The sequence below is a fragment of the Lissotriton vulgaris genome, chromosome 2_1 (assembly GCF_964263255.1).
Source record: "Lissotriton vulgaris chromosome 2_1, aLisVul1.2, whole genome shotgun sequence".
NCBI classification, from domain to species: domain Eukaryota; kingdom Metazoa; phylum Chordata; class Amphibia; order Caudata; family Salamandridae; genus Lissotriton; species Lissotriton vulgaris.
Window position 1 is genome coordinate 387,519,523 of NC_141687.1, and position 23,975 is coordinate 387,543,497.

The following is a 23,975-nucleotide window of genomic DNA, read 5'->3' on the forward strand; positions in this document are numbered from 1 at the left end:
ATCCGCTCTAAATATGGAGGATGGTCTGATGAACTCCATTGGTACGTTAGAGTAAGCTTTCACGTGTGAAGCCAGTGGGGCACAGCCAGGGGAAACTACACAGTGTACCTGACTCTAACAAGAGTGGGTGGATCATCCATGGCGGATGGGGTACTTCACAATTGGTGTAGTACACTGTCCGCCAAACTCAGAATCAGGCCGAAATGCGAGATGCATCAAGCCCTATTGCGTTCACAATCCATGCGATTTACGATTTACAAAGGTGTTTCAGCAATTTTAGGGGTCCTTTTAGAGTCAGAAAAGTATTTCCGACTTGTAAAGGAGATTGTGAAAGAGGTAGATATTCTTCTACTATGTGCAATTGGAAAATTGATTTATTAATAATTTATGACAACAGTTGTGGTTGTAATCATTGATTAGTTGCTGACCCCCAAGCAGGGGTGGTAATGATTTGCAAAGGAGAAAGTGTCCCAATGAGACAGCTTCCCCTTTGAGATTTATCAATTGTGCAGCCTCTGTAAACGAAGGCAGTGGCCCACAGTACCACATCCTTTTCTCCCCAGTGTCTTCCCAAACAGGAAGCATATTTTTAAAGCAGCACTTGTGCCTTTAATGAACCTGGGCTGTTTTTAAAAAAAAGCATGTTGTCTCTTGCAGGTCTCCATCCCTACATTTACATCCAGCCACAGGGGGGGGGTCGCGCATAGGGACCTACTCAACTCATATTTATTAGATAGAATTTTTGTGACCCATGTGAATGGAAACTTTGCAATGCAACCTGTTAGCATAGAGATCACGTCGCAGGTTGCATTCCCATTTTCAACGAGTCGTGAAAATTTCACATCCCTAGTTTGTAAATGGAAATAGTACATCCTGCCCTAAATGAAGAACTGAACATATTATTTCATACACTTGTGTAATTTCTGTTTATAAGAATAAATATGCCAATGGTGAAGTAGCAAGAAATGTTAGATGTGTGTGTAATCATTAACACTGTAAACAATGTATTTAGCAGTGTACACACTTGCACCCTGAATTCACCAACCTATTTTTTTTTTAAAATAAAACCTTGTTTAATAAATTCAAGAATGCCTTTCAGTTTCTAGCAAGGTAAATGTGCGGAACATTGAATGTAAATGAAGGACTATAGAAAATGTATAACATGACCGCTAATCAGATCGTGAATTTAAACCTCACCTTTCTTGCACTGGAAAATAGATGGAGAGCCATATTGTTCAAAACATAGTCCAAGTCTGGGTAGAAAATATAATATCAGATCATTTGGTAACATTCTCAGCATTAATCTCTGAGGAGAGAATAGGAATTCAGAATTGATATCAATAAATCTTAATGTTAGAAGCATTTGAAGTAAGTAATTCTACCCACTTTCTCAAAATTACTCATTTCATATGCCGTGAACTTCTTACAGTTATTCCACCACATGATTTCGGCACATACAGTTCCTCTACATCACTGAAGCTAATAGGGTTTAAAGCAAGATTCTTCTGCTATGAGACACAACTTAGATTTCATCTCCTAATTCTCAGAAAGTGACCACTAAACTTGGAAGAGAATTGAGTACAAGGCTGATTTCAAATCTAGATCCCCACAGGGTACGACATAGAAGCAAGATCCATGTTGGTGTTTACCTGAAGAAGATTTGGGCTTCAGGAATGCAAAGTGACATATCTTTCCCTTCAAGTTAAAATTGTATTAGACATTCACATACAATTTGACGCATAAGGTTTTCCCTCATGGTTAAGTCAATGGTTGCTGGTTGTCTGTAATTTCAGTGCCATAGCTGTGGGGGAGGGGGCGGTCCACCCCTTGCGGCACTCTGGGGGCAACGGAGGTGAGCAAGTCGTGTCTGTTGACTACCACCACTCCCCTGCCCCCGAGAACAAGTCGTCCGTCAGCCACAACCTCCCTCCTGGAACAAGTCGTCCATCCCTCCGTGCTTACCTGCATCGAGCAGAGGTGGCATGTATTTATTAGAAACATGACAATCCACATGAGCATGAGTTCTTCTAGTATGGCTTCAAATCTGCCTAGAGCCAGACTCACTTGAATCCTTTACGTAGCACCACCAGGCATTCAAGGTGTATGTGGCCAACAAAGGTCCTGTTTGCTGGGGTCGGCCAAGCAATGGGCTTTGCTTATATGTCTTGACCCTAATCTTCCTCCCCAGTAGTAGTAATGTAGTTCCAATGAATGACTCGCCAGAGAAGTTCCCTGGGGTGAAGAGATGGGATAGAGTAAGCCAAAGGATTTACCAACAAAATAATATTGAAAGAAGGGGCAGTTGCAATTGCACACAAAGTGACCAATATGTCCCTAGTGATGAGTGAGAGACGGCGCAAGGAACTTCAGAGGTTGTATGAAAAAGTAATCATTGAAAGCATCAAGGCATTTGAACGGCTTTCCCAGTAGTGTTGGCTGGAAAAAGGAACAGTAAACTTAGGCTTTGCATAGACCTACATGATCGCAATGCTTCCATCTGGTGGACAGGCATCCATTCCCAAAATTAGTGAAATGCTGGTGCAGATCAAGAGAGTAGCAACGTTCTCTAGCTTGGATTTGTCATTGGCATATCACCAACATTTCCAAGCCTTAACTTCCTGTGTCATGCTTAAAGAAGTGTATGGGTATAAGTGACTGCATTTTGGGTTGTTTAACACTTCACAAACAGAAGGCTCCTTCTAGTTCATTAAGGGTATAGGATTTTTAAGCAACAGAACAACACAACTCCCCTCCCACTCAGCATAACAAACGATGTTTTACATGTGACATTTGCATGTACCTTTCAGTCCTTATTCAAAGAAACTGCAAGCTTCATAATAATGCTTTAAGTTTGTTATTAAAAAAGATATATATTCTTATTTATTTGTTTCTCCAATAAAACGTTTTTTACAGTGTTTTTAAAAACACATCTACTACAAATGATATCAAAATACACACGAAAATTGTTGTATCAAATTCAAAGCAAATTTAAAGTATGGAGCCATCGACACACCGTTTTCGTGGTTTAAAGTAGACAAAACATATATGCTTCTTCAGCCTCTTTGTTTTAAGGGTTTACCACTTACTCACATTATCAATAAACACCCCTTAGTTAAACTTAATTTCCCCAATGTATTACAGAACGAGTGACATTGATACATTTGGCTTCTCTTTTGGCACTAAGCAAAATTATAATAAGCACAGAAGCCATTAATTTTGGATTTGGAGTAGTGTTATTACAGCTTATGGACGAGAGGATAATCACCATTCCTTATGAATCGTGGCTGTTAAGAGATACGAAATAAAACTATCCCACACTTGAAAAAGAGGCATTTGCCTCTTGGTGGTTGGGTGGCACTGAATCCTCTCATGGGAACAGATCAACAGCCTTAGACCTTTGTTCTCTTAGTCATTGTTCACAACTAAGGTACCGGTCAGGCAACATAGAGAATCTCAAAATGATTGCAGGAATTTTGTTTACAATTTCAGTATATGCTCAGGAAGAAGAATCTATTAGCAGATTACTCGTTAAGATTACCTGTGTTTGAGAAAATGCAAAATACCGTGGATGGGGAAATAACTGAATCTGCTGTGGCAAGCATTCAAGAAATGGCTGAAGCAGTATTTTACATGAACAATGATTGGGTGCTGCTGGTCAGGATTTGGTGTTAATGAAGATGAGAGAGCACATGATGTGTGACTGGCTTAGAAGATGAGTTGAAGGTTGAAGTGGAAGCATTTAGAAATGCTTGCTTGGAGTTCCGTGATGGAGATATACTGTTCAGAATGGAAGTGTTGGTAGCACTGGAGGGGCTGAGAGAAAAAATTCTGATCGAGGCACATAGAGGCCTCATTTGTATGAGTGCCACCAAATAGAGCACCAGGGCAGATTTTTGATCAGGAGTAGATTGAAATGTGATGAGGAAAATCTAGAATTGAGAGACTGGTAATTGTTTCTCATTTGAAAACGGATAGAATGGATGGCCCTTGGAGGAAAATAGCTTTTAACATTTCAGCAGGTTAGGTAGTGGGAATACTGGTAATTCCAGAGCTGGGGAAAATCCGGATCATGAGGAGTTGGAATACAATATAGTTTAAGAAGGAAGAGTCTGCATTTTAGCTTGGGGGAGAGACTATTCTGGTCATTGTGGATGAGGACTAGGTCCATATGGGGATAGATCATGTGGTTTGTTCATATTTGCTTCACCAGTTTGGTAATATGGATTGTAGCAATTTGCAGCCACAGTCCATATTTGGTTAATTTGTCGACTTGTTAATTTTCATCTAAAATCATTACAAAGTATGTAAGCTTCACAGAACACATCTAAGTAAAGGGTACCTAAATGATACCTGCCTGCTAGAAAAGCCATGCTATGTAGAAAACCCTCAGCAATTCAATGTAAAAGTTTCAGTTGGAGTGATATGTGTACAATACATATCAGTTCCTCTAGATCATCAGCTAATCTAACTACTTGCCCTTAACTCTTTCCAGCTCTACTGCTCATGGCCAAATGTGTCACTTTAATTTGAGAATTAAATTTCTATTCTCTTAGAGGTATGAAGTCTCCTAAATAGAGAAAATAACAAACTGATCAGCTATACATTTACTGACATCTAAAATGGATATTTCTGTCTAGTTCAATAAATTCTTTCAGACCATGATTACTTTGTTTTCAGGATTGACACTGGGCGCAGCCTGCAGCCTAGCCTTGATGAAAGACACCTTGCATAAAGCAGTGTCCGAGCTTGCGACGGAGAAGACCAAGATCTTTCGAGCACTGCTGCAACAGCTGGCAACTTTGGGCGGGCAGCAGATCAGGAACACTGCGGTAAGCCTTGAGAATAAGTTAATATGAACACATGATGTGTAAGGGATATAGCTGACCAGATACCTACTGTCGACCTTCTTGAATATTGTAGCCACCATGCATCAGTTCAGAAGGTAATTCCACACAAAAGGTTCCACTCTTGGGAAATCCATCCCACCAAACGTAAATGATAATTTCCTGAAACTCTGTGCCAGCCTGAAAACTTGCCTGTTCATTGATACATAGTGCTGATACAGGCCTTTAGCTATGGTAAACAGACTGCTATTATCAGGCTATTAATGGTACCCAAACCTGCACCCATAACCTGGAAAAACTTCAAAGGGCCGTCCAGTGAAGAGCATCAAACAGTTTTCTTTACCCAGTTTTGCATCATCAAAAGTCTCCAACAGTAAGTATTCTAGAATGTCGCTTTGTTTGATGATGTCTGCTTAGAGCTTGACACATATTCTGACAGCATTCATCAGATGACCCCTTTAAAGCGGATCTGATGCAGATTAGTGCTGTATAAAGACCAAGTAAACCTATAAATAAAGAATCTCATTCACAAATGTGGACATCGAATATGGAGTCATACCCTATTTGCTTTTGATCAACAGAATCGTGAACAGCCAATGCAGCAGGAATTTCATTTGGTTTCTTCGAGACATTAAATTCATATTGATAATGGAGATCTCATAGACAAGCAGGCAGGTTCAAAGTTTTGTAGAATACTTCAGTGGATGTGGAGCAGACATATCTTTCAGGAGGTGACATGTTTGGGCCTGATGTATGCCTTTCTCATTTCTGCTGCCTTTATAATGCTGAGGTATGGGCGAATAGGTCCTTTTTACAGAACACCTATTGTGAACTTAGAGTGGGTTTAGAGCCCACCCATTGCTTACACATGGTTGGCTTTATTGTCACGCTCATTTGTTTACTTTTCATCCATTGCCTTGTATGAGCTTGCAATCATCTTTTCTGCTTGACCCTCTCCTGGTGATAAGTCTCTTTACAAGTGTCCTTCCAATCCTTACTTTTCGGGAACTGCATCTTTCTTTTTGGTTAAGCGAGTGAATATGTTTTCCATTTGTCTCCCTTGTGTAGTTCTCTTCCCTCTGCCATGCTCTGTGTTGCACTGTCTAACGCATGTGCTTCTCCTTCGCCCCTCCTTCTTGTTGCGTTCGCCCTTGTGCACTGCTCTCTTCCCCACCGTATTGCTTCCTCGCTCGTACGCTGCTACATCCTACCGCTCTCTGTTGCTGCCCTCTCCCAACCTTGTGCTCCCGCTGCTGATCCCTCCTTCCACTCTCTACCTTTTCTACATTTATTTATTTCTTTTTTTTAGTGGACCAGGCAGCAAATTTCTATTGAGCTGCCTGTCATAAAAGTGCTTTCGTGCCACTTTTTTCAATTACTCAAAGGCTAAATCCACATGGTGTATCCTCTAGATGTAGCTCTTCTTCCTCACACCAGAGAATGTACCATTACCACCAAAATTTAAATTCGGGCAATTTTTCTTATCTCTGCGGTCCAGTGTGTGATCACTCATTTTATATTTTCAGGTCTGTCATGCTTAAACCTCTAAAAGAGCAACATTTGCAATGTGTGTGCAATGCAATAGATATAGTAGTCTGTTTCCAACCATAATGGGACATTTAACAAAATATGAGCCCTACTCATGGTATGCGCTGGTCGACATCAATGCCAAATGGGAACAGATATACTTTAGCTTTCTGCAATTGGATGATTAATTGTTGGTAGTCTTTCAATCCTGTTGACTGTTCCAAATGTATTTTGGATTCTCTCCAGTGGAATGTGTTTGCTGTGTTTTTGCCTCTTGCTCAGTTCCCCCCATCCTGATGCACCCTGACTATTGTAAACCAATTGCTCCAACAATTTTCATTTGTTTTGTCGCTGCATCATTCTCAATCCTGTACAAGTGCTAGGGCTACACTTATAGTTTGGATGGTGGCCTGCCGTCTGCAGGATGGATCACAATACTTTTTGTTATTCCGGGTCAGGTTTCCGACACGTCCAAGGGATTCAGACTGGTGGGATGTTCGGATTAATCTTCTGGAGCTCTTGAACCCAAGAGTGTAGACCTAGGTGAATCTTCTGGCCATTCTGTGACCTTCAATGCACGGAGAACTCAGCACTTATGATCATGGCTCGCTAATGGGGGCATGGTTCTGATTTGAGATAATGAACAAACCTCAATAACTTTCAAAGATTCTGACCTTTTATTTATTTATGTGACTTTCAGGTTACTACATTAACTAAGGTTAGGACAGAGTTGCTCTTGATTCATGTTCAATACAATAATAGATTGATGCTGACTCTTGGTATTCACATCAGTATCACTGAGGCACATGGAGCCTTTTCTATTTGGTTCCGAGCCGGCAATAACTTCTTGAGTGGTCATGCAGGCCATACAGTTTACAGTCCTCACGCACTTTGCATTCATGTTGGTCTAAAAAAGACTTGCATCTATTGTTTCCCTGTGAGAGCACATCTCTTTGCTCTCAAGACACTTGTCTTCATTAGACATCAGTGATAGACAGGATCCCTTTCAAAGGTTTAACTTGGACACATAAATGTGTGTATAGAAAGATACCCAGGTACCTCAAGCATGGGTTGAAATGCGACTGTCCACATGGTGACCTGTTAACTGGCAGTTATGGCCTAATATGTCAACTGAAGGTCAAAGATTTAAAGCCAGCTGGTCAGTCTTCTGCCAGACAGCAAAGCTGGGTAACAATTTGCCAGGCAACATGTGGAAAAGGTGTATATTCCAGTATTTTATAAAGCAATACAGATATTTTATGTTTTGATGTCTTTGTTTCCGATCTCGTCAGTGTGGCGATTGGATCTCATAGCAATGGTTTTTGCAGTGTATGACTGCTATAAAATGGAAATGGAAACAGAAATAGCGCAGCTTAGCACAGTCAATGGATATACTGAGCCACTTCTTGAACAATAGACTATTATGGTGCAATAATGGGATATTCCGGTACGTTTGTGCCCGAATTGTAGGATATTTTACTGCATTTTGATGGGATATTTGGACACATAATTGACAATTATTTAAATGAAAAATTTTAGACGACATTTGCAAATATTCATAAATGTCAAGAAGCCTGACATATGAACGTAATCAATACCTTTTATACATAATTAGTGCAGCCCAATTTGAAGCATCTTAAATCGGAAACACTGAGCATAACAGGCTTCCCAAGAGCATTTCCCCCAAAGTTGGTATTGATTCCTTTTGAAATAAGATGCTTGAGCCATTGATTTGTGTAGCACTTTAACAGAAGAATTCAGTTGTAAAGTGCATTGTCAGATTATATTTGCACTGAATTGTATTTATCTGTGCCCTGGCTTTTTTTAGTCTTTAGGAGGAAATATTGTCAGCAGATCATCTACCTCTGACCTGAATCCTGTTCTGGCTGCTGGCGGCTGCACCCTAACCGTGGCGTCGAAAGGTGAGAGTATGCGCAATAGAGCGAGGCAATGGGTGAATGGGTACGATGGATAGAGGTTGGGGGGGAAGTTAGACAACGCTAGGTGGGGTCTGTGTGTTGATGAGCTGTACCAGATCAGAGCACTGGAGCCTGAAGTCCTCCCACTAGTCCCAGCTTTTTCACACTGTTGCTGTGCATCACATGTGATCAGAAAGATTAGAAGGAGGTTAATACCCTGAATCACGTCTCTTTTGTACCAGCCATCATAGGTCTAACATCATTTCTGGGGTGGTTTCTTGGAATGTGGGCACTGCCCCAGGTGGTTTATCAAGAGCTGGTTAGTATGCCCATCATGGTGACAGATGGAAGAGGACTTTTATTACCCGTGACTTGGGTCATGTTCAAGTCGACTTGTCAACAATGGCCCCTCTAAGGGCTGCCCAGTATGGGTAGAAGCACAATAAAGTTGCAAGAAAACCTGGTAGGATTGTCATGAGCACAAGACATATTTTTAGACTCCTGACCAGTGGGCTCAGCAGAGACTTTGGTCCTGGTAATGGCAACAGGAGAAGTCTGGGATTACCATGATGATGGGGTCTTGTGATGGGTGATAAAGGTTTCTTTCACATCACAAGATTTGAACCAGCTCACAGAAAGCAGCAGCACAGCTATATGAGGTTGTGGGAGAGAAGTGAATAGAGTGCCTAGGAATTCCACCTGAGCTCCCAAGTAGAAGCAACAGTCACAAAAGGTCCCCTGCCGGTACAATGTTTTGGTAAACTGCAAGCCTCGCGGGCTGTGTCCGAGGTCTTAGCTTGAGGATCACCTGAACAACTCAAGCAGTAAGTTCAGGATGGCAGGAGCCCTAATGAGTGAGCCTCTAGGGATCCCAAGTAACTCCATCCCAACCTTGCCTGGAAGCTTGGGACTGACTCTTCCTCTGAGGAGCATATTCAGTACTGATTTGTATAAGACCTCTGTTTACACTGGCATAGTAGGTGAAACACGATGGATTGGAATGCAATCCAGAGAGATTGCCAGTGGTTTAGACTATCTGCATGCATTCCACTTATCACAAGTAGTGTGTTAAAAATATGGCACTCCATTCTCACTGTGGCGTTTAAGGATCTGCTCACCTTATCTTATCGCCTTGGATGCAAAGCTGTATACGTTAGGCAGACATGCCTCTGTCTACCATAGGAATCATGTGGTCCCTTGTTGAAGATCTGGGATGGGACAAGGGCATCGGTTTCAAACCCCCACAAGATGTAGCTGGAATAGAGAAACATCTTCTGTAAACCTTCGCTTACAGATTATGACGGCTAGCTTCTGAGATGCCCAGTTCTCCACATTATACACCATGACATACATAAACCTGCACAGCTGTCTCCTTCTCTTCAGTGCTTAATTTGTAAAATATTAAGTGCCAGGGCTCTGACCATGAGGCCACTGCAGCTTGCACCGCCCATCGCCCTTGTCATCGCTTCCAAAACAACTACTAACCATCTCTCTTGCATGTAAATGTGACAGTTCAGATTATTCCAGGTCCCCAAAAGTAAAGAAATGGCTGGGGAGGCAGGTATTAGCAATTTCAATGTATATTGTATTCCTAACAAACCGTTGTTCTGCTCATCTCTAAATTAGATTAGCAGCACCACCATATGGTAGACTGGTCTATGTATGGTGTTGACAATTAGGTGCTGCTGCCGAGCACCGGAAACCTGGAACCGGAAAGCCCCGGCTCAAATTAAGCACTGCTCCTCTGTCACTCTCTTGAGCACAGTGCCAGATCCTGGTAGCCACCTGGAAATCAGTGAAAGGCTGTTAGTTCTCTGCAGTTATAGGTATAAGAAGATGAAGTCTGAAGAGAAAGCCTTAAAGAGGGGCCTTATGTTTTAAACAATGACTGCCAGCACTTCTTTTTCTGTAAGGCTAACCCGCTGCTCTGCCACAGGGTGTCACTAAAGTGCAGTTAGCCACACACTTCAGTACTCTAGTGCATACGCCATGCTGCCTTACCTGAGGCAACTCGTGTGCAAGCAGGTTGCTAAAAGGTGACCAATCATCATTCACCCACATTTTTGTCCTCGTTTCACTGCGGGGAGAGTGACTTTATCTCTTAAACATATCTACAGATCTGTTCCTATACAATTACCCTAACACTAATTTCAGAAAGGAGGTTATGGCATCCAGGAACGCTCCTTTTTAGGTCGAGCGACCTATCTCAATGCGCATGCGCATTGAGCGGGAGCTCGATATAAAGGGGCTTAAACAGAGGTTTAACTAGCTGGCGATTTGGTGCTTTGCCCGTGAAATGCTCGTGCACAGCATCAAATCGCCAGCCATCTGCCATCTGTTCCCCAGCAGCTCCGCCCCACAAGCTTCCCCCAGCATGCGCTCTGGCTCAGCCGAGCCGCACTCCTCCCACACCGCTCACACAAGGGTTTCTTGCCCACAGATTTCTCTTGTTTTCACCAAACCGGTTCTCATTATCAATGGAAGCAGCAATTATTAAGGTACGGTTGGTTAATTGCACTTGGCATAAGAGCGTTTGAGACATACCCCCACATGCATCAAACTCCCGTTTTGCGTTTCCAAAATTGCGATTTTTACCGAATCGCAAATATGGATTCGCAAAACGGGATGCATCACAGAAAGTGCATAATTTTTGCGATGCGGTAAAAATCGCAATTTTTACCGAATCGCAAATATTATGCGAATTCAAAATTGCGAGTTCGCTATTCCCATTGATTCCTATGGGCCAAAAGGCCCATAGGAATCAATGGAAATTGCGAATTCGCAATTTTGAATTCGCATAATGTTGATGCATTCCATGGGTGCAGGGGGGGGTCCAAAGGACCCCCCCCCCTGCACCCCTGAAATGTTTTTTTAAATGGATGTTTCACACACACATGTCCTAAGGACATGTGTGTCTGTAACATGACATTGTTTAAAATGTAAATTTGACCATTTGAAACATTTTTCGCAATTTACCACGAGGTTCAACCTTGTGGTAAATTGCACTTGCAATCTTCAAGATCGCAATTTTTTAAAGAATGATGCATTGCATTTAAGGAATCGCAAAATTGCGATTCCTTAAATGCAATCGCATTTTAGAAAATCGCAAAATTAGCGATTTTCAAGAAAAAGCAATGATGCATCCCAAAAAGCATTTTTGGAATCGCAAACGGCCGATTTTAAGGAATCGCACCGTTTGCGATTCCAAAAATGCTTGATGCATGTGGGCAAATGTGTTTTGTACTCACTGAAACTATTATGATTTGTACACGACTTCCATTAATGTGGAATTTACATCGTTTGATTACGCCTTTTGCTCAACACAGTGGAAGGTAGATACTCACTTTGAGTTTTGATGATTACATGCACATTTACGCATCTTAAATAACCGTGTTCTTCACACAGTTGAGAGCTTCTTACACAAACCAGTTACAGGGAGGTTCCCATCACATGGGTTTGCGTGGACACAGAGACTTTTGTTGTACTTTTGTCATTTACCATAGAGGGCTTAGTGCGCCTTTGGTTAGCATACTTAACTCTCCTCCCCTCGCGACGCTCTTCCCGCAAACCATCTGTTCCCCAGCCGCCTGCCTGCCTGCCTGCCTTGCATTACCACATCAAAGGCAGCCCAGGCTCCCTCCCACAAGCTTCTCAGCGTGCGCTCTGACTCAGGCCGGCACATCTCCTCCCCTAATTATTCACTGCATGGCCTGCTACAGAGTGTACGCTGGGAGAAGCTTGAGGTAGGAAGGCTGCAGCCGTGTATATCCTTTTCCTCTCCTTGCCCCTTTCTCATTATGTCTGACTTGTTAAATGATTGTCCTATATTCAAAGCATTATTCCCAACACTCGGGATTTTGTCACTGTAAACAAGATTTGGACATTATAGTTAATTCAACTCAAATACCTTTAAAACAAATCTGAACTGTGCTCTGCTTAGCTTGTTAGTCTCTTGAGGCCGGTTTAAAATGAGTTTGTCAGTGCAAAGAAAACACGCTGCTGGCAAACGTTCCCTTCACAAACGGACTTTTGATGACTTCTGTGTAGAATGTTCAAAATAAATGTTGCGCCTTTACACCTCCATCCCACTCGTCTTATTCCTCCTAAAAGCACTTAATTAAAAAAAAAAGTGCAAATGTGTCTAGCTGCACCTTTCTTAATAACTCGACTGACAACATAACTCCAGTATGCAAACAACCTATTGATCTATTGCAGCATAAGGATTCATTTATTAATCAGTGTTCTTCTGATACTGGCCATGACGTGTTAGTAACGTGAATACCATCAGTTGTAGTGATACTCGTGAAGATAAATATTTCAATGTTCCTATTATTTCAACACGCGCTGTTAATGTTAGCATATTTCCTAGCGGTTTCTGATCTTAGTGGGCTTTAAGTGTGCATTTCCACTGTCCTACATTATTTATAAGTGGTTAGAGGTCTACATTTGCAATGCCAATAGTCTCCCTCCCTTGCTCTCTCTAGCTCCCTCTCTCTCTGTCTTGCTTGCTCTAGCTCCCTCTAGTTCCTTCTCTCTCTATCTTACTCCCTCTAGCTCCACCACCACCACATCCACCACCACCACCGCATCCACCAACACCACACCCACCACCACCACCACATCCACCACTGCATCCACCACCACCACATACACTCAGGAAGAAACCAAGTTGCAACAAGCACCCTCTAAGAAGTCAGATGTCAAGAAAATTTTCATAACACATTGGCTATTTCACGATTTTTTCACCAGTTTCAACCATGAGTTCATAAGAAGTAAAGGAGCTTCAGAGTATGGATCCAAAACAGTACGTTGTTCTTCAAAAATCTTTATTTTAAGCACATTAAAAGTTTTCCAGCTTTGCACTGCTGACACGTGTTTCGCCCACTCAGGGGCTTTTTCAAGGCAATCTCGGTCAAAATGGACAGGTCTGGCTGTCGGGATGTTCTTATCAGTAAGGCGAAGCAGGTATGATGTGATAATATTAGAAATCCTATTGATTAAAGTGCTGACGGTTGCGCTGTTCTAGGTGTAGGTTCCAACTTGATAATTAGTAGGGTAGCGCAAGTCACTGTGTGGAGATAAGTTCTTGTATTCATATAGTCTAAAGTCCTGGAGACCTTGATAAGTCTTTTAGTCGTACGCATATGGGCCGGATCTCCACTGCTGAGCACTAACAACACCACATACACCACCACATACACCACCACATCCACCACCACATCCACCAACACTTTAACCACACCACCCGCCACCACATCCACCACACCCACCACCACTACATCCACCACCCCATCCACCACCACCACCACCCCATCCACCACCACTGCATCCACCATCACCACCGCATCCACCACCACCACATCCACCACATCCACCACCACCACATCCACCACCACATCCACCACCACACAACCACATCCACCACCACATCCAACACTTCCACCACCATAGCATCCACCACCGCATCCACCACCACCACATCCACCACCACATCCACACCCACCACCACATCCACCACATCCACCACCACATCCACCATCACATCCAACACATCCACCACCACTTCCACCACCACCGCATCCACCACCACCACCGCATCCACCACCGCATCCACCACCACCACATCCACCACCACCACCGCATCCACCAACACCACATCCACCACCACCACCACATCCACCACCGCATCCACCACCACCACATACACCACCACCACCACATCCACCACCGCATCCACCACCACCACATACACCACCACATCCACCACCACTTTCAACACCACCACATCCAACCACTCCATCCACCACTACATCCACCACCCCATCCACCACCACCACTGCATCCACCACCACCAACACCCCATCAACCACCACCACCGCATCCACCACCACCACCACATCCACTGCATCCACAACCAGTGCTATGTGGGGTTCCTCAAGGGTCAGCACTCAGCCCGACCCTTTTTAATATCTATGTTACCCCACTAGCCAAATTAATAAGATCGTTCGGGATGGAGGTAGTTTCTTACGCAGACGACACTCAAATCCTCGTCTCTCTTCCCCATTCAGATGAACTAATCGAGTCCAAGTTTAGATCTTGTATGGAGGCGGTTGGTCAATGGATGATTCAGAACTCTCTCAAACTGAATGGGGAGAAGACTGAGGTGATGGTGTTTGGGGGTAAAGAAAACATCTGGTCAGCCAATTGGTGGCCTGACTCACTTGGAACATGCCCTTTCCCTACAACTTCTGCTAAGAATCTCGGGGTGCTGATAGATCCTGCCCTTGACCTAGGCAGCCAGGTGAGCAGAACCGTCTCCACCTGTTGGGGCTTGATCCACACCCTACGCAGGATCAGGAAATATCTCTCCTTCCAGGCAAGGAAACAAATAGCCGTTGCCCTCATTGGCTCGCGCTTGGACTACTGTAATGCGCTGTATGCTGGACTTAACAAAGGCCAGCTGCAGCGCTTACAAGTGGTCCAAAACGCCATAGCCAGATTTGTCCTGGATGTTCCCAGACGCTCCTCGGCCACTGCAGCCAGGAAAACGCTGCATTGGCTGCCGGTAGAACACCGAATCCGGTTCAAGGTTCTTTGCATGACCTATAGAGCCATCGCCAAAAATAGCGATACCGGAATAGGGTCCATCATCTCCCACTACATCCCCCGTAGGAACTTGCGTTCCTCTGGGAAACTGCGTCTGACAGCCCCCCGTGTACGAAGAGTCAAATGGGGTGGCAGAGCCTTCTCCACTCTTGCTCCTAAGTGGTGGAATGAACTTCCTCTGGACCTGAGATCTCTCTCGTCCTTACAGAATTTCCGTACTGCCTTAAAAACTCTCCTCTTTCGGCAAGCATATATGTAAGGTCTCTTGTCTTTTTCCTGATCATTCTCTGATCATTTTTGTAGGCGCCTTGATACCTGCGGGTTACTGTTCTGCGCATTATAAATCTCATTTCAATTCAATTCAATCCACCACCACATCCTCCATCACCTCCACATCTACCATGACATCCACCGCCACATCCACCACCACATCCACCACCACCACCACCACCACCACCACCACATCCACCACCACTTTCACCACATCCACCACATCCACCACCACATCTAACACGTCCACCACCACTTCCACCACCACTACATCCACCACCACATCCAACACCACATCCACCATCACCGCATCCACCACCACCACATCCACCACCACATCCACCAACACTTTAACCACACCCACCACCACTACATCCACCACCCCATCCACCACCACCACCACCACCCCATCCACCACCACTGCATCCACCACCACCACCGCATCCACCAGCACCACATCCACCGCATCCACCACCACATCCACCATCCCCACCACATCCACCACCACATCCACCACCACATCCACCACCACATCCACCATCACCACCACATCCACCACCACATCCAACACCACATCCAGCATCACCTCCAAATCCACCATGACATCCACCGCCACATTCACCGCATCCACCACCACCACATCCACCACCACCACCACATCCACCACCACCTCATCCACCACCACATCCAACACATCCACCACCACTTCCACCACCACCACACCCACCACCACCACATCCACCACCACATCCAACACATCACCACCACTTCCACCACCACCACTTCCACCACCACCACATCCACCACCACCACATCCACCACCGCATCCACCACCGCATCCACCGCCACCACCGCATCCACCACCACCGCATCCACCAACACCACATCCACCACCACCACCGCATCCACCACCACCATATCCCCCAGATCCACCACCACCACATCTATATGTGTGTGTGTGTGTGTATGTGTGGCTGTGTGTGTGTGTAGGTGCAAATGCAATGTTCTTGGATTTTCGTCACAATAAAATACACTGAACATAATCTTCACAAAAGTTATTTACAAACGTTTAAGGTATTGCCATTATAAATTACAATAACTTTTATTTAAGTGTTAATTATTTACAAAATTAAAAGCCATTGTTATTTGTAATATCAATACATCTAAGTCACTTAAATACAACACACATTGCATTACAAATGCTATAGGTGTCACATTTGCGAAAGTTAAAACTATTGACATTGTAACTGACAAAGCTATTAATTTTACTATTTTCAAAACCAACACATAAATAAAAAAAGTGTCATTTACAATACCAATCGCTCAAACTTTCCTAATGCGAGACCTATTGCATTTCCAATGCTTGTTATAACTGGAGCTCTGATGGGTAATCCTTCTCCTCTTGCACTGTAGCCTCCTCACCTGCCCAAATCCTCTCTTGGGAGACTATAATAAAAGTGCCAAAGAGCCAGCACTGCTATTTCAGGTTAAAACCTGATGCTAGGCTGAGGAATGAGGAGCCAAGTGGATATTCGCAACTAGGGTTGTGCAATTTGCAGACAAACTGGTTTGCAAATGGGAATGCAATCAGTGATGTGACCTATCAATTAATAGTCGCATTGCAAATCGGACAGCAGACCACAATCTCTGTATTTGCATTCTCAAACGAGAGGCTTTTCCTGATGGTCCTGAGCAGGAAAAAAGTATGTCAGAATTAAACAAGGTGGATGGTCCAAGGTACTTAGACAGATGGCCTGAAGCCCGTGGGGGCCATCATTGTAATGCTTCAGCCAGACGAGGAAGCAGGGGCACCACCGGCAGAAATACCACCATCTGCTCGATTGTAAATAAGGTGGACTGACCAACAGTTTGGCAGACAGGGTACTCTGACACAACCTCCGGCGTCCCTCGAATTTTTGTCCACCCAGTAGTTCATTAGGACCTGAGGTGGCAGTGTTTGAACAGAAAGTGTTACACGATGTGGCCACTTTAGAACAGGCCCCACAATCACATCAGGGTTGCAATATGAACAAATCGGATTGGGATGCTGTTAAATCCCTTCAAGATAATCCCCTGTTAACAATCAAGCAGGCAGATAAGGGGGGTGCGGTCGTCGTGTTAAATACCTGCGACTATGAGGCAGAAGTGTTGAGACTACTGAGTGTACGTACCAATTATCACCCCCTCACTAGAGACTCTACACCTGACTTACTTGAAGTGATCACAGGCTTAGTAGCAGATGGTCTGGAGAAGAAGTGGATAACACCTAAAGAGGCGGACTTCATTGTCAACAAGAAGTCCCGCATTCCGGCATTCTACATCTTGTCGAAGATCCACAAACCCCAGAGACCACCCCCTGGACGCCCAATAGTGTCGGGTATCCAGTCAGTTTTGGAACCCTTGTCGCAATTTGCAGACTTTTTTCTACGTGAGGCAGTGATCACCCAGGAGTCCTATGTCCAGTACACAACTGACATCTTGGATGTCCTTGATGGAGTGCACTTTGACCCTGGTTCGCAATTCATAGTAACCATTGACATTGAGTCACTTTACACCAGCATTCCCCAGGATGCCACGCTGGTGGCAGCAGCGCGGGCCCTGGGAGAATTGGAGTGGTTCTATGATACGCCCATCACCTTTGTCATGCAGTGCATTGAACTTGCACTGACTAAGAACTTTTTCGAATATAAGAACCAACTTTATCTACAGGTGTCTGGGACATCTATGGGGGCCACATTTGCCCCAAGTCTGGCCTGCATTTATGTGGGTCAGTTTGAGGTGAATGTGGTCCTCCATCAGGGTTCTCCTTCAGGGAACATATCTCCCTGTGGAGGAGATATATTGATGATGTCCTCTGTATCTGGACTGGTACAGAGGACCTCCTCCTGGATTTCCTTGCATGGCTCAACCAGATAGATGATTGCCTTAAATTCACATGGTCAATCAATAGAACGACAGCTGTCTATCTGGATGTTGACATCACAGCGGTTGAACATAAACTGGTTACCACGGTACATCACAAGAAAACTGATAAGAATTCCCTGCTTCACTACAACTCCTTCAATCCACGAGCTTTACGGAACAATCTCCCTGTGGCGCAATTGCTCCACCACTGAATCTTTTGTTGAGCAATCAGAGGAATTAGCTGTGAAATTAACTGCAAGGGCATATCCCAAAAAGGTGGTCAAGCTAGCGTGGAAACGGGCTCTGAACACGCCCCGAGAAGCACTCCTTGAACGCCATGTTAGAACAAAACAGGAGTGTATACCGGTGGTTACGACTTTCGATCCCCTATCCACCAAATTGCGGCAAATTGTGAGGAAGCATTGGTCAATCCTTGATACAAATTCGAGTAAGATGCAACCCCTACGGTTTGCCTTTAAGAGAGCTACGAATTTGAAGGACAAACTGGTCCATACCCGGATCCCCCAACCAATGTACACAGACAAGTTACCACCGGGCCATCACCCATGCACTAGTTGTTCAGTGTGTAGCTTAACAAAGACCACGAAGACAGTCACTTTGAGGGATGGCAGAATCTGGCATCTTACCAGGTTCAGTAACTGCAATACTGTAAATGTAATTTACAGATTGACATGTAAATGTGGGCTTCACTACATTGGACTCACGTCCAGGAAGGTGAAAGGACCGCATTCAAGAACACCTTAGCACCTTGAGAGCTAAAAAATTGACCACGAGGTTGGTACAACACTTTAAGGAAATGGGACATGATCCCAAGGATCTTCAGTGTGTTGTACTTGAGAGGGTGATATGTGAAAGTCATAATGTTGAGAACATTTTGGCGAGAAAGGAAGCCCGCTGGATATATCAGGAACAAGTAGACCGCGAGGGGTTGAATGACCTGATTGAGTGGAATAAAATCACCAAACGATGAGTGTACATTATGATGAATTTCCTGTAATTTTCGACAAGCTTGATAAGGTCCCTGGCCTCCCCAAAACTGTATTTCATTAATTATACAGTGCAGTAGGTATCCTTGGCATTTACTTTCTATCTATACATAGAGTATAGTGTAGACCCCCGATTAGCAAGCTTCGCCAGCATTATTACACAATTGGGGTCCCCCTTGATGTTTGGAGTATAGTGGAGATCCCTTACATGTAATCTTTATTATACTTGTTTAAATACAGAGTGTAGACCTTTAGACCCCCAGCCGAGTATAATCCATGATATCCATCAATTAAGAGTCTCTGACGATGTTAATGGCAGAGTGGCATTGCATTACTCGGAGCCGTTTTTCGATCTTAATATTTTATTTTTATTTTTTAATTAGGATCGTTTGAATTTTGAATCCAGCTAATTCCTAGATGTTGGGTCATAATTATCGCTGCTATTTACAATATAAAATAACTGTCGATGCAGCAGTATTAGCCGTGATGTGGGAGTAGGAACACACTGTAAGATGGCCGCCACACGGGATGTCCCGCGGTCACGTGATATGTAACGTCCTATGCTTCCGGACGCGCCCCCTGATATTCGGCTTGCCGAGTCGGGAGAAGACGCGGTTGAGGAGAAGCAGTGCCGGTGACCGAGTGTTGGTAAGCTTTGTGACTGGGTCGGGAATGACATTGTGCCGGCGTCTCACAGGGCTGGTAATCTGGCAGGACTAGACGCCTATTGAGGGGTGTTTCTTGACAGGGTGTACCTTGGGAACGAGGTGTGTAGTATTCAACTGGAGTTTCAAGGTTGCTGAGAATAAGCTTAGGATGGTCAATAGACTTGCGCTATACTAATCAAATTTTATTTGTGGTTCTGTCCTTGTTTCTGTGTGCAGAAGACCCGACGAAAGCGGGCTTCCAGAATCAATACGTGATCCTCCTGGACACGAATATACTGACAATTAAAGGGGTAGCAGGTATGCGTAAAAGTCGCTAACCCCAGGTAATTATGTGCTTGGCTTTGAATATCACAACCATGTATTACAGTTGGCTTTTCAACCTTTGGCCCATTTTAATGATTTTTTACAATCATGTCGTTGTTACCATCATAGGTGTGTGTTGAAATAAAGTGGCAATTACAGTGGGTAACCCCCATTCGCCCTGAAGAAGTTGCGGAAAATAAGAGCAACGAAACATGTTGGCACCTATGACCCATGTGAGACTGCATATGGTGTGAGTCATTTTTAACTTGGGAGGATTCACAGCCCAGAATAAAATTAGAGGGGCCAGTGAACTTTCATTTTAACTGTGTGAGATTCACGTTTTCTTTCTCACTGGGGGAGTTTGTGTTTTTGTGTTAAATGTGCACACAAATATAGTAAGGGTAAAACGTTAACCCGCTATGATCAGAATAATCAGCAGACCGTGGGGCTGATAGCGAGAAGAAGCACTGTTATATGTTGTTGGTCTTTTTCTGGTGTTTGTTTCCCTTTTCCCACTGTTATGAGAGTGAGTAACCAATGATGATAATTGGGATCACTGAAAATTACTAGTCAGATAACCCGATTGGCGGTTCTTCCGTGAGGTGCTCACTCTCTTCTCCACACTTTTTCCCACGAATACTGTGTGGTGGGTGATGGTACGGCGATAGATTGGCTGGTTGTATTGTGAGTACCGTATTAACTTAATTTTTGGACACTCGGATGGATGTGAAAAGTCAAAGAATACTTGACTGGTGGTAATAAAAAAAATGTATCACCTTATCCGCGTTATATTTAAACTAAAGAAAGAGTGCCTTGGGGGACAGGCCTGTGTTTGTGGAACATGTGGTAGAGTACCTTGTCTACCAAATTGTAAATAACCACCTCTGTTCCTTCAAAGCTGAGTTGGAACCAGTATGGTAGAAAGACATGTGATTAAAAATGTCTGAGTGGTTCAAAATGAATAGCTTGCAATGATGTACATATTTTTGGTGATTAAATTACATGTTCATAGATTAATCAGGAAATAATAACAGAAAGAGCAGTGCCAGACTAGAAGCATCCTTTATCTTTTTTCTCCAACTAGAACAAACACGAATGATTCCTGTGGATGAAGCATTTTTTGCTGGATCCGGAGAGGCGGCGATACAGCCAGATGAAATTTTGGTCTCGGTTCACATTCCTTATTCCACAGAGGTGAGTGCCTTTGGTGTTTTTCACTTCCTCATTGACATTTGAGGTAACAGTCATGCATGACTATTTGTCCTATTTAGTGATTCATTTGTCAAAAAATATATGTAGCGGTCCATAGCTTTCCTTTGGAGCTGTCTGCTCGTGTCGCCAAATACCACGCTTACCTAGTCTTAATTCCACCTCATGCCTCTTTCTTTATCTCGCTGTGCTTCCAGTTTCCTTCTCACTCTTTTTCATCCCACTGTTGTCCTATATTTTCTTCTGGGTGAAAATCTGATGGTGAAAAATTAGCCTGATCTCCTAAAAAGATTGTCAGTAACCACCACCTGCAACCACCTGCACAAATCAAGCAACGTTTCATCATTTCATGATTTCTCTTTCATTAGGAGCAATGTCTGCCCTTCCCCAAATACTCCTGAAAGCTCCCCCAAAAGCTGTAAATTATGAGGCTTGTTCATAGATAATATATTCATACATTAACAGATTGCAGTTATCTAAAGAATCAGCACAAGGAGTGTAAGCAGGTCATTTGCAAAAAGTAGAGGTGCTGTCGGTTTGTGCCTACCAGGAAACTGGAGCAATCCACAGAGTGAAACTACAATGTGGGTGGCAAACTGGTGCAGGCAAAGGAGGAACAGACCTTACATTTAGGGAAAAGGGTGCTCAATTCCATCTAACAGAGGAAATCGCCACAAACGTGGGGAAGTACTCTGTCTGCCAAACTGATGGTCCACCCACTGTGCTTGGATTTGGCGGGGTTCGCTAGGAAAACACAGGTGGTACCAAAGAGAAAATACAAAAAATATTTGCAATGCCGTAGGTTTCACATTTGCGAGAGTTAGAGCTATTGGCATTGTAAATGACATGGCTTTTACATATGTGTTTTGGTTTAGAATGCAGTGGCCTTTGGGACCTGATAAGTGTTTAGTGATGCAGTATATTATTCTGGGTGCTGTGCCGCCAGGGATTGAAAAGCTATACAATTACAGTACAGCGGGCCATGCAGTCTGAATCAGTAATACATGCCTGTCCCTGGAAACATTTATGGACACAATGCAAGGCTTTCAACTCACAAACAGAAAGGCAACTGCCTTGATGCAAGTGAACAGCCCTATAACATTTTGTGTGCAACTGCACCACTAGAGTATTGCACAGTGTGAGGGTCAAGTTATGCTTAACACAATAAGATGTGCGATTTAACACGCCTCAGGCTGACAACTATGCACTGAATTTAGAAGCATAATTGTTTGAGCAGTGCATGAACCTTGCTCTATCTGAGTTTCTGGACTGCCACCGTTCACTGCCTTGTATTGCACTCCTAAAATAAATGTCACTGCATTACCCTGTCTCCCTTTTAAATACGGACCTGTGACGTCTAACTGAATTGTGACTCCTATGACTCCCTCCCTGGCTGGAGAGGCTATAAAATAATAAAATATACATTTGCCTTTTAGTATTAACACCAAAAAGTAGGCCACCTGTTATATTATGTTACGCTGAACTTATAAAGCGCACTGACACTGTAAGTTTCCTGGCGCTAAATGATGATTGCTGAGAGTGCGGCGAGCAGGCTAACCGGACCTTGAGAATAACCAGGTTTTTACGGTCTTTCTGAAACTCAGTAAAGTGCTACTGGTATTGATTGCCAGGGAGAGGGGGTTCCACAGCTTAGGTGACAGATAAGCAAATCTGCGGCTTCCGAGTTTTTTAAGTTTGATAGTAGGGGTGGCCAGTAGGTGTAAATAGGCCGAGCGAAGATTACGAGCCGGGCAGTGCTTCATAATGAGGGCCTTCAAGAAATGCGAGCTGTTACAATAAAGGGCTTTGAATATTAAGCAGCCAGTCTTGAAGGCGACCCTTCGTTCGATTGGTAACCAGTGCAATTTGCCCAGCAAAGGCCTAGCTGATTTCCATTTTGGTGTTTTATGAATTAATCTTGCTGCCTGGTTTTGCACAATTTGAAGGCGGTGGGGCAATGACTGGGGTAGGCCTAGGTAGAGGGAATTGGAGAAGTCGAGGCGGGATAGTACCAGGGAGATCACAACTTGTACCAGTGCCGTGTGCGAGAGCAGATGAGAGATCTTGCAGATTTTTCGCAGCTGAAACATGCTGGACGAGATCACTGCCCCCACATGCGCTTTAAGGGAAAGATCCGAGTTGATGATCACCCCTAGGCTCTTCACCGAGCCTGAGGGAGCGGGAGAGGAGCCCAGCTCGGTTGGCCAGATCTGTGGACCCCAATGAGCCACGCTGTTAGTTTGAGTTGGTTGTGATTCATCCACAGCTATACATGGAGCATAACTGCTTGAAAATCTGTTGCAGCGTTGGGGGAGTCCAGAGAGAAGATGATCTGCAAGTCATCAGCATAATTAAAGACAGTGATCTTCCACTTTTTTAGTGAGTGGATCAATGGTCGGAGATACAAATTAAACAGAAGGGGTGAGAGGGAAGATCCCTGAGGAACTCCGCATGTCGTGGGTGTCTTAGTCACAGTGAAGGGGCCTATGCGGACCATTTGTACTCTGCCTGAGAGGAATGACTTGATCCACTCGAAGGTGGGGCCCTGGATGCCAGCCTGTCCGACACGGTGGAGAAGGATGGCATGATCCACCGTATCGAATGCGGCTGACAGATCCAAGAGCACTAGTGCCTGTGGGGCCCCCCTGTCCGCGTTACCCCCAGGGCATCTAGTACTGCCAGGATGACGGTCTCAGTAGAGAGTGCCGGCCTGAAACC

At 44.2% G+C, this 23,975-nt stretch overlaps 1 protein-coding gene across 1 annotated transcript in view; it reads left to right on the forward strand.

Moving 5' to 3' along the window:
- AOX1 (aldehyde oxidase 1) overlaps window positions 1-23,975 on the forward strand; it is a 504,603-nt gene that overhangs the window by 110,176 nt on the left and 370,452 nt on the right. The window contains exons 11-13 of the mRNA XM_086955224.1: window positions 4,678-4,829; window positions 8,200-8,293; window positions 21,133-21,242. Of these exons, the coding sequence (XP_086811350.1) occupies window positions 4,678-4,829; window positions 8,200-8,293; window positions 21,133-21,242 (356 nt within the window). The remainder of the gene's footprint in view (window positions 1-4,677; window positions 4,830-8,199; window positions 8,294-21,132; window positions 21,243-23,975) is intronic.